The sequence below is a fragment of the Portunus trituberculatus genome, chromosome 36, assembly GCF_017591435.1.
Source record: "Portunus trituberculatus isolate SZX2019 chromosome 36, ASM1759143v1, whole genome shotgun sequence".
Classification (NCBI taxonomy): Eukaryota; Metazoa; Arthropoda; class Malacostraca; order Decapoda; family Portunidae; genus Portunus; species Portunus trituberculatus.
The window spans coordinates 5,347,986-5,360,485 of NC_059290.1; the positions used below are offsets into that span (position 1 = coordinate 5,347,986).

The 12,500-nt window shown below is 39.2% G+C and overlaps 1 protein-coding gene across 14 annotated transcripts in view; it reads right to left on the reverse strand.

Annotated features, from left to right (window-relative positions):
• Positions 1-12,500, reverse strand: part of LOC123513475 (ubiquitin carboxyl-terminal hydrolase 16-like) — a 67,042-nt gene that overhangs the window by 45,752 nt on the left and 8,790 nt on the right. For all 14 annotated transcript variants that reach the window (XM_045270649.1, XM_045270651.1, XM_045270646.1 and 11 more), the window contains one exon: positions 4,493-4,600. In XM_045270649.1, the coding sequence (XP_045126584.1) occupies positions 4,493-4,600 (108 nt within the window). The remainder of the gene's footprint in view (positions 1-4,492; positions 4,601-12,500) is intronic.

A 12,500-nucleotide genomic window follows, 5' to 3' on the forward strand; every position in this document is an offset into this window, starting at 1 on the left:
CGAGAGAGAATTCTAGTCTGATTTACTGATGCTTTTTTATTTATTACTCACTTCCTTACGTCTTTGTTAATTCGCTCACGAGGTTAAGCCTGCATGAAGCAATAGTCTTTTTTACGTTCTATTTCGATAATGTTATATTGTGCAAAATTTTTTTCGTGATTCACTTTTATCTATCATTTTCCTCCTCGTGTATACGCTTACTGCTTCTATTTTCTATCATTTTCTATTTTTTTCTATTTTCTTTTATTTTGGAATTTTATTTTTTTTATTTATTTACCTATCATCTTTTGTAGCTTTCTTCTTATCTTTCGCCATGAGAGAAGAGAGAGAGAGAGAGAGAGAGAGAGAGAGAGAGAGAGAGAGAGAGAGAGAGAGAGAGAGAGAGAGAGAGAGAGAGAGAGAGAGAGAGAGAGAGAGAGAGAGAGAGAGAGAGAGAGAGAGCCCCATAAAAAGAAACACTAAATAGAAAAAAAAAACTTAAAGACACATTTTAAACTAACAAACAACGAAAGGAACAACAGTCCTACAAAACAACTATCCTTTATTTTCAGAGCCAACCCCCCAACACACACACACACACACACACACACACACACACACACACACACACCGCGTAGTGTAGTGGTTAGCAAGCTCGACTCACAATCGAGAGGGCCGGGTTCGAGTCCCGACGCGGCGAGGCAAATGGGCCTCTTAATGTGTGGTCCCTGTTCACCTAGCAGTAAATAGGTACGGGATGTAACTCGAGGGGTTGTGGCCTCGCTTTCCCGGTGTGTGGAGTGTGTTGTGGTCTCAGCCCTACCCGAAGATCGGTCTATGAGCTCTGAGCTCGCTCCGTAATGGGGAAGACTGGCTGGGTGACCAGCAGACGACCGAGGTGAATTACACACACACACACACACACACACACACACACACCAGTTCTATCCAGACAAGACAAGACAGTAAGGCAAAAGCGGCCACCCGAAGAAGCCAGCCAGCCAGCGACTTAAGCCAGCCAGTTCGCTCACCCATCCAAGTTTTGCTCTCTCTCACCACGACTGCTTTTAAAGGCCGCACAGAAGCAATTACCGTGGGTATATATTAAGGAGTGTTTTGTGGTGCTGATAATGTAGAAATCGTGTTAATTTGTCACTTCAACTGCAAAAACACCCTTAAAAACCCGCGTAACTTCAAATAGAGCCTTTTGAAAGTAGAGGTTAAGAGAGAGAAAGAGCTCTTATTTAGAATCGTTTTGCTCTCTCCTCATGACAATTTCCAAAAGGCATAGAGATGATTAGCCGGATTCTAAAGGGAGTTTCTGGTGTTGATAATGTAGAAATCTTGTTATTCTGTCACTTCAACCTCAAAAACGCCCTTGAAAACTCGTTAGCCTCGAGTAAAGCCCTTTGAAAGCAGCGGTTATTAGAGACACAGAAAGCAAGGAGCGGGGAAAGAAAGACTTGGCTGGTTTTAAAACTGATCTTAACTTCGCCGCACATGCTCTCTCTCTCTCTCTCTCTCTCTCTCTCTCTCAAGTGGGTGATGTAATATTACTTCAAGATTGTGAGGTTTTTGGCGAGGGAAAACAATGTGTGTGTGTGTGTGTGTGTGTGTGTGTGTGTGTGTGTGTGTGTGTGTGAGTGTGAGATTCACTGTTTGATCTGCTGCATTCTCTGACGAGATAGCCAGACGTTACCCTACGGAACGAGCTCAGAGCTCATTATTTCCGATCTTCGCATAGGCCTGAGACCAGGCACACACCACACACCGGGACAACAAGGTCACAACTCCTCGATTTACATCCCGTACCTACTCACTGCTAGGTGAACAGGGGCTACACGTGAAAGGAGACACACCCAAATATCTCCACCCGGCAGGGGAATCGAACCCGGTCCTTTGGCTTGTGAAGCCAGCGCTCTAACCACTGAGCTACCGGGCCGTGTGTGTGTGTGTGTGTGTGTGTGTGTGTGTGTGTGTGTGTGTGTGTGTGTGTGTGTGTGTGTGTGTGTGTGTGTGTGTGTGTGTGTGTGTGTGTGTGTCTCTCTCTCTCTCTCTCTCTCTCTCTCTCTAGATGGACATGAGTAGAGGAAGGAAACCTAACTAGAGAGAGAGAGAGAGAGAGAGAGAGAGAGAGAGAGAGAGAGAGAGAGAGAGAGAGAGAGAGAGAGAGAGAGAGAGAGAGAGAGAGAGAGAGAGAGAGAGAGAGAGAGATTCCACAACACTTTCCTATCATGACACCAGCACGATTAGGTTAAATAAATAAATCACTAATTACTGACCAAAAAGAAAATGACCTAACTAAATCAAAATATATAACACACCAACTTACTTCAATAAACACCTAAAAAAAAAGAAACATGAAATTAAAAAAAGAAACATTAAAAAAAAAAACTCTAACCACTCGACTATTACAAATGAGAACACATCAAAATACACTTCTAATAACACTCAAACCATTCTAAAACCTACACTAGTATTGGTACACCTCAGCTTTCTACAGTATCTACAAGCTTGAACCCCTTTATTTATCCTCATTCCTTCACTGTAAACCTTCCAAGTGCTGTATCTTTTATATTTACAAGTACAAGGCTGTAACACACTTAACCCCTTCAGTAGTGGGACGTATTTTTACCACGACTTCTATGTATGATTACACGATTTTGTTTATACTAGCTAGGTTCTACGGAAGTCAAAAGGTTAATGTTCCAGAATCTTCACAATTTTAATCACCCATTAGATTTTGAAGCTGTATACAATCACCTAATAGTAACCTGAATAAAATATAAGGACATGCCATGGTACTGAAGGGGTTAATGGTCAGACCAATCTAGAACCTACACTAGTATTGGTACACCTCAGCTTTCTACAGTATTTAACACACTTCCTTACTTCATTACCTTTCTTAGCGTGAGGGAACACAGATAGAAGACGAGACAAAATAAAAACAAAAAGAAAAAATACTAACTTCTGATTTCAATCTTACACAAGCAGATTAAATGTAAAAAGAGAGAAGAAATCTAGAATACACTAACTTCTAATGCTTTTGTCAATCTTAAAGGACACACAAAATAAAAGAGAGAGAGAGAGAGAGAGAGAGAGAGAGAGAGAGAGAGAGAGAGAGAGAGAGAGAGAGAGAGAGAGAGAGAGAGAGAGAGAGAGAGAGAGAGAGAGAGAGAGAGAGAGAGAGAGAGAGAATTAACCATCTTTCTTCAAGACATAAGCTAGAAGAAGAAGGAAAGAATATACACATAAAATATGAAAAAAAAAGTTGAGATGATGAAAAGAATTATCTAAAATCTACAAAAAAAAAAAGATAGAAAATATTAAAAGGAACATCAAACTTCCCAATCCATCTTCCCTGGAACTAAAGAGGAAAAGGAATAGAAAATGAGAAATGTTGACAAAAAAAGGAAACAAACAAGAAAACAAGTGACTACCAATCATAACCAACTCCTTAAACCCCAAAAAGACAAAATGAATTCAAAACAAATATATCAGAAACATTAAAAAGATGGAAAGGAATAGAAAAAAAAAGGCAAAATAAGATCAAACTAAAATGACCTCAAAGAAAAGAGATAATTATAGACTTAGAAGAAAAAATACACAAGAAAAACAAGAAAATAACCAAAGCAAATCAACATAACCATCCTAAAGTCAACACAACATCAAAGATGACAAAAAGAAAGAAAACAAATAAAGAAAATGAGATGTATTGACTTTAAAACAACAGAAAAAGAGAAAATGACAAAAGCAAATGAACAAAACCTTCCTAAATTCACCACAACACAAGAGAAAAAGAAGAAAAAGAAGAAAATAAACAAAAAATTACTAAAAACATGAAAAACAACAAAAATTAAATGTATTGACTTTAAAAACAACAAATAAAGAAAATTTGACAAAAGCTTATGAAATATACCTTCCCAATTCCACCACAACACTAAAGAAAAAGAAGAAAAAAAGAAAATCAACAAGAAAAATTAAAATGCTGACCAAGAAACAAGAAAAACAACAAAAATTACAAACACAAATTAAGACAACCTTCCCAAACCCAACGCAACACCAGAAAAGATGAGAAAATAGGAAAGCAATTAAGGAAATCAGAAATATTCACCTCAAAACAAGAAAACAAAACAAAAAACACAAATCAAGAAAAATTACATCAAAACAAATAAACCTAACCCCCCCAAAAAAACATCAAAGAAGATACAAAAATTAGAAAACAATTAAGAAAAAGAAACATTTCCCTAAGAACAAGAAAAACTACCAAAACAAAACAAAAAAACACAAGAAAACAAGAAAAAGACTAAATTAAACTACAGAACACTAGATAAGACAACACAAAAAACAAGAAAAACAAAATAACTTAAAACAACAAAAACAATAATCTAAAACAACACAAACAACTTCTCTACACCTAGCAAAACACCTACAGTGCAACAACTACAAGTGAAGCAAGCCACTACAACACACCGCAACACACCACAACACTGGCAGGCAACCATTCACTTACCAGGGCAATCATCCTCCTCCTCTGGGTCGCTGCTCTCCTCTGCGTACGGGTCTGCCTGTCGCTTCAGCCTGGCACGCATCATGTTCTTCTTCTCCTTCTCCTTCCTCTCTGTTGGGGGAAGGGATGCATGTGAAGTGGTGGAGGGATGCACTGAGAGAGGAGCCTTGAAAGATTGATATAATTAAAGAGAAAAGTTACTCATAGATTGAAGTGTCATTATAAGAGATAGATAAGATTAAAGAAACTTGATAGATAGATTGAGATGTCATTATAGATACATAGATTGGAAGACCATGATATAGATAAATAGATAGATAGATAGATAGATAGATAGATTAAGGAGCTTTAAGAGATAGATAAAATTAAAGGCATGATAGATAGATAGATTGAGGTGTCATTATAGAGATAGATAGATTGGAAGTCCGTGATGCAGATAGATAGATAGAATCAGAGCAGAGAGAGAGAGAGAGAGAGAGAGAGAGAGAGAGAGAGAGAGAGAGAGAGAGAGAGAGAGAGAGAGAGAGAGAGAGAGAGAGAGAGAGAGAGAGAAAGTCGAGGGATGGAATACAGATGTGGGATGAAGGAGGATTAATGACAACAGAGGAGGGCTTTGAGAGGACAGTGAAGGGTTCACATACGAACAAGTACGTACAGGCAAGCATGTTATCTAAGACTATTATTTTTCAGCAATCTCGGGACATTTTGCTCAGAAAATTAAACTAAAAGCTGAAAAAAGCTTACTAGATAATATTTTTGTTGTTGTGAGGTCTTTTACACTTAAGCTGAGAAGTGTGTGTGTGTGTGTGTGTGTGTGTGTGTGTGTGTGTGTGTGTGTGTGTGTGTGTGTGTGTGTGTGTGTGTGTGTGTGTGTGTCATGTTTGCCTCTGGTGCATAGATAGATAGATAGATAGATAGATAGATAGGTAGGTAGGTAGGTAGGTAGGTAGATAGATAGATAGATAGATAGATAGATAGATAGATAGATAGATAGATAGATAGATAGATAGATAGTTATAGATAGTTAGATAGATAGATAGATAGGTAGATATATAGATAGAGATACATGGATAGATAGAAAGATAGAAAGATAGAAAGATAGATAGATAGACAGATGGACAAACTAAGACTAAATAAATAGTATGGGATTGTTGTTTAAATCTTTCTTTCTCTCTCAATATTATATGATAGAAAGAAAAAAAGGAAGAAAACAGAAGGCAAATAAAAAAGACAATAAGAAAAGGAAATAAGTTTTTCCTTGCATGATAAAAAGGCAACATTCTAACACTCCTCCCTTTCTTACTCTTTCCTTGTACAATAATAGAAAAGAAAAAAAAAACTATTATAAAAAAAATTCCCCTCTTCCACTTTCTCAACATTTTCCTCCCGATATAAAGACAATATTTAAACACCTCTCAACTGTACATGATAGAGACTAGAAAATAAAGAACAGACTACTAGTAACACTTCATGAACTAACAGATACATGTACTAAAAGAGAAAGACAGCATGGTCAAATTAGCAATAATAAAGACTATAATGAAGATAAATAGCACAGGTTTGCATATAAAAAGACTAGTAAAAATTAAGAGAACAGGCTAGTATCAACAGAGATCAAACTAACAATAATGAACAGACAGTAATGACAAATACCACACGTTTGCATACATAAAGAGTAATAGTAAATAAAACAAGCTAGTATTAACAGACTACATGAACTAACACTAGCACAGAAACACAAACTAGGAGACATCAAGCTAGCAATAAAGAAGACTAGTGGAGATAGATAGATAACACATATAGAATAGTAGATTAACAGGCTAGTAAATACACAGGTTGTAAGTCAGCAGGCTGGCAGGATAGAGTTAAGTGAGGTGAGGTGAGGTGAGGTGAGGTGAAGTGAAGTGAAGTGAGGTTAGGATAGGATAGGGTGAGGTGAGGTGAGGTGGGGTGAGGTTAGGTTAGAATAGGGTGAGGTGAGGTGAGGTTAGGATACAATAGGGTGGGGTGGGGTGAGGTGAAATAAGTGAAGTGAGGTGAAATGAAATGAAGTGAAGTGAGGTTAGGATAGGGTGGGGTGGGGTGGGGTGAGGTGAGGTGAGGTTAGGATAGGGTGGGGTGAGGTGAGGTGAGGTTAGGATAGGGTGGGGTGAGGTGAGGTGAGGTTAGGATACAATAGGGTGAGGTGAGGTGAGGTGAAATGAAGTGGTGAGGTTAGGATAAGGTGAGGTGAGGTGAGGTGTGGTTAGGATAGGGTGGGGTGAGGTGAGGTGAGGTGAAGTGAAGTGAGGTGAATTGAGGTGAAGTGAAGTGAGGTTAGGATAAGATAGGGTGGGATGAGGTGAAATGAGGTGAGGTGAGGTGAAGTGAGGTGAGGTGAGGTGAGGTGAGGTGAAGTGAAGTGAAGTGAAGTGAAGTGAGGTTAGGATAGGATAGGGTGGGATAAGGTGAGGTGAGGTGAGGTGAGGTGAGGTGAGGTGAGGTGAAGTGAAGTGAAGTGAAGTGAAGTGAGGTTAGGATAGGATAGGGTAGGATGAGGTGAGATGAGGTAAGGTGAGGTTAGGATAGAGTGAGGTGAGGTAAAATGAGGTTAGGATAGAGTTAGGTGAGGTGAAGTGAGGTTAGGATAGGGTTAGGCAAGGTGAGGTGAGGTGAGGTTAGGATAGGGTGAGGTGAAGTGAAGTGAGGTTAGGACAGGTTAGCAGGTGTAGTAGTCAGCAGGATGGCAGGGAAGGTATTAAACAGTATGGGAGCTAATATAGGGAAGCTGGCAGTGGGCTGTGTGGTGGCTCTAATCACTCTCCCTATGCATTCCTAAACTGACTCACATTCCTTGGCCCTACTCCCACTACAGCTCCACCTACACTACTACTACTACTACTACTACTACTACTACTACTACTACTACTGTTTCTTTTGATAGCCCTTGTACCTACTTTTCTCTCTCTGATCTTCCTTTTCTATTTGTCTTTTATCTCGCTATTTACTATTACTATTACTACCACTACTACTATTACTATTGCTCCTCTGGCTAGTCCCTGTAACTATTCTTTCTCCTTATACTTTATCTTTTATCTTCCTCTTTATTACATTGTTCCTATTTTTCTGTAACTACTACTGTTACTATTACAAACACTATCTTCCACTATCCCTCTTCTAGTTAGTCATCGTTACTATTTATTCTCTCTTATTTCCTTTCATCTATCTAACACTCTTCCTGCTATTACCATTATTCCTATCCATTTGTTTACTGTTTCTATCTATTCATCTAACACTATTCTTACTACAATACTATTACATCTCTCCCTCTTATATTAATCGTAACACTATTTCCTCTTTTCTTTTCTTTTCATATTTTCTCTTCCCTATTGTATTTTTTTTCTATTATTTTCTATCTTTGTAACATAATTTTCTATTTTATAACTGCTACTATTACTAACTTAACACTCCTTCATCTCCTCTTCATACTACTACTACTACTACTACTACTACTACTACTACTGCCACTGATGCTGCTGCTACTATTTCTATCAGACCCACATACCCTCCTGTGCTCCCCTTATGCTAAATATACCCAGCACATGTGTGAATTTGTGATAAAACATGCCTGTGAGTGAGCATGTATGTATGTGAGCGTATGTGAATGTGTGCGTACATGTGTGTGTTGCTAACAAGCGTACATATTTGTGGATTGCAATAGAATTCTTTATTTTTTTTTAAAGCTAGACAAAGGAAAGAGGATTTTTTTTTTTCGAAGTAAGGAAGCTACCCACATGTTCACACACTCAAGACACTCAGACACTCAGACACCTTCCTACCACATAGTCAAGGGTGTGAGTCACCGAGAATTAACTTAATACTAAGCCGAGGAGTGCATTTAGAACATTATCGTGAGTCGGCTACTAAATATATGCAGGAGTCACCTTCTTGCGTTGCCTCGCCTTGCATCCCTTCACCTCTTCCTTCCTTTGTTCCTGGGTGTGTGGTACTTGTTGTGTTTGTTTTGCCTTCTTTCCTCACTTCTACTCTTCTTCCTCCTATTTATTTATTTTTTTGGCTTCCTCCTCTCTTTTTTCTCATTTTTTTTCCTAGCTCTATTTTTGCTTCATTCTACTTTTCTTCCTGTCTTTCTATACATTTCTTTCTCTTCCTTCTTATTCCTTTTCTTTCTTCTTTCCTTCCTCTCCTATCACTCTTTCTTCTTTTCCTTCCTCTCCTACTCCTCTTCCTTCTTTCGCTTCTTTCACTTACTTCCTATGTTCCTAAGATCCCTGTGCTTTTCTTTCCTTCTTTAATTCCTACTCCTTCTCTTTCTTCCTTCTTCTACTTCTCATCTTCCTTCTCTTCCTTCTTTTCTCCTACTGCTTCTTCTCTTCCTTATTTTGCTTCCTACTCTTTCCTTTATTCCTGACTCTAACATGCTTTTCTTTTCTTCTTTCCTTCCTTCACCTTCTCTTTCTGTATTTTGCCTTTCACTTTCTTTCTTTGTTACTGACTGCTATGGTTTCCTTTCCTTCTTTTTGCTGCCTTTCCTTTCCTACTTTCCTTCTCTTTGTTTTGTTGTGCTTTCTTTTCCTATCTTCTTTTCCTTCTATTTTCATTTTTATTTTTCCTTCTCTTTCTATTCTCTTTTCTATCCTCTTCTTCTCCCTTCAATAGGAATTAAGTTTGAAAAAATCAGAAATGACAAAGATATTCAGAATATAACATGACCAGTTGATACATTAGAAGAACACATGCATACAACATACGCCATCACACCTGCAATCTTCTCAGCCAGCCAGCCAGCCAGCCAGCCCAGGTGAGGCACTAGCATACCTTACTGCCTAACACTATGAGCCAAACTACCCTATAACTCTGCCACCAGATGGGGTGACGACGAGCCTACACCAAAGTGCATTGATGTATGACATGTCTCAGCCAAGTGTGGTGCATCAGTGTGTGGGTTTATCAGTTGGGGTGTGGTGTGGCTTGAGGTTACAAAGGTTGATTTGAAGTATGGTTAATCTTTTGTATTTATAAAGAGTTATGGGTAGATATAGGTTAGTTTTTGCTGGTTATAAAGTTTGTATACTGGTTAACTTTCATTCCTGGTGAAAATGGTTAAGTTTCAAGAAGGTTATAAGGTTTAATACTGTCTAATTTTGCCTCTATTAATGGGAAATACCTCAGTTTTTGCTGGTTATAAGGTGTGACTACTGGTTAACTTTGCTTCTAGGTAGAAATAGTGATGTTTCATGCAGGTTAAAAGGAAATAGCTTAGTTTCTGCAACTTATAAGGTTTCAACACTCCCAAGCTTTACTCCTATACATGAACAATGGGTGGGAATAGTGAGGTTTCTACAGGTTATAAGATTTGAATACTGCTTAATCTTGGTTCTACAAATATTTGATAGATGGAAAAGTTAATACAGGTTACAAGGTTTGAATACTACCTAGCATGGTTTCTAGTGGAAATAGCCAAGTTTAATATAAGTTACAAGATCTAATACTCTCTACTTTACATTATAAATGGGTGATGGGTGAAAATAGCTGTTTAATATAGGTTACAAGGATGAGACACTAAACATTAACTTTGCCTCCGTAAATGAGAGAATAGGTGGAAACAGGTAGGTAGGTTTAGTAAAGTTTATAAAGATTCTTTTTTTTTTTTTTTTCGTGAAAGACAGGAAATCTTGTCAAGGGCAACAAAAACAATTAAACAAAAAGACCCACTTGGATGCCAGCTCCAGAGCAAGTCTAAGAGAAGAAGATAAATGTCTTGAAACCTCCCTCTAAACTTTACTTTCCTTTGTGACTAGGGAGGAAAGTAAGACCGTGTGGAAGAAGCATGAAGGAATGGAGAACAAGGAAGGAACAGGGAAGAGAAGAATGAGCATAGAGTATTAGTGGTGTATTGAGAAACAGGGATCATAATATTAGCAGCACATGAGGGTAAGTAGTGCTATTACATCATGTAGAGACATGGAAAGCAAGAACGAGATAGAAAGCACATGAAAGAAATAGAAGAGAAGAAGAATGAGCATATTGAAGACAGACTGAGAAAGAAAGCACAGTATTAAGAGTGCAAGGGAAAACAGTGCTATTACAAGAAAAGCAAGAACAAGATAAAAGAACTAGAATAGCAAAATGAGCATATAGTATTAGTGATGGATTGAAAAACAAAAGCTTAGTATTACCTGTGCATGAAGGAAAACAGTGAAATTACATCATGTTGAGAAAAGAAGGTAAAAAACGAGATAGAAGAAATAAATAGAAGAATGAGTATAGAGTATTAGTGATGGATTGAAAAAAAGAGTATAGTATTAGCAGTGTACTGTAAGAGTGAAAATAGTGAAATTGCATCATATAAAGAAACAAAAGACAAGAATAAGACAGAAAGAGCATGAACAGAAGTGAACAAGATTAAGCGTAGTATTAGTGCACAAAGGACCAAGAAGAAGAAAAAGAAGAAGAAGAAGAAGAAGAAGAAGAAGAAGAAGAAGAAGAAGAAGAAGAAGAAGAAGAAGAAGAAGAACACAACGTATTACCAGTGATATTATTAGGTCATATGGAGACAAGGAAAGGGGACTGAGCAGAGCCACCCCCATTCCTTCCATTAATAGATCATGCCACATTACTCAGAAGTGGCACGTATTAACGAGTGCCCCTACACCCTCCCGGGGCTAATTAATGGCAGGTGTGGCCCTCTTGGATATACAGACAGGTGACTCTTGTGGCGCCCATTGCTTGACGTACATAAACAAAGCTTGTGTTGACGCAGTGCTGGCTCAGAGAATGCTTGGAAGATTAAATGCTTGGAGACTACAGTGTTGTATAAATGCTGTGGTTATGTGATTGCATTGACAGTTATTGTATATTTACTTGAATGAGACAGAGAAAGAGAGAGGAAGAAGGAAAGAAGGGAAGAGAGAAACAATGAAAGTATGAGAAAGAATGAAGCAACTACATATATGTAAAATAAAAAGTTATATGGTGTAGTTCTGTGGTTGCATCGAGTTATTGTATGTCTACGTGTGTGTGTAATTCACTTCACTTCGGTCGTCTGCTGATCACCCAGCCAGTCTTCCCCATTATGGAGCGAGCTCAGAGCTCATAGACCGATCTTCGGGTAGGACTGAGACCACAACACACTCCACACACCGGGAAAGCGAGGCCACAACCCTTCGAGTTACATCCCGTACCTATTTACTGCTAGGTGAACAGGGGCCACACATTAAGAGGATTGCCCATTTGCCTCGCCGCCTCCGGGACTTAAGCCCAGACCCTCTCGAGTGTGAGTCGAGCGTGCTAATCACTACACTATGCGGTGTGTGTGTGTGTGTGTGTGTGTGTGTGTGTGTGTGTGTGTGTGTGTGTGTGTGTGTGTGTGTGTGTGTGTGTGTGTGTGTGTGTGTGTGCATAATTCACCTCGGTCACCTGCTGGCCACCCAGCCAGTCTTCCCCATTGCGGAGCGAGCTCAGACTTCAAAGACCAATTTTCAGGTAGGACTGAGACCACATCACACACAACACACACTGGGAAAGTGAGGTCACAACCCCTCAAGTTACATCCCATAGTACCTATTTATTGCTAAGTGAACAGGGACTACACATTAAGAGGTTTGCCCATTTGCCTCGCCGCTTCCCGGGACTCAAACCCGGCCCTCTTGATTGTGAGTCGAGCATGCTAACCACTACACTACACGGTGTATGTGTTTCACTGTTTGATCTGCTGCAGTCTCTGACAAGACAGCCAGACGTTACCCTACGGAACGAGCTCAGAGCTCATTATTTCCGATCTTCGGATAGGCCTGAGACCAGGCACACACCACACACCGGGATAACAAGGTCATAACTCCTTGGTTTACATCCCGTACCTACTCAATGCTAGGTGAACAGGGGCTACACGTGAAAGGAGACACACCCAAATATCTCCACCCGGCCAGGGAATCGAACCCGGTCCTCTGGCTTGTGAAGCCAGCGCTCTAACCACTGAGCTACGGGTGTGTGTGTGTGTGTGTGTGTGTGT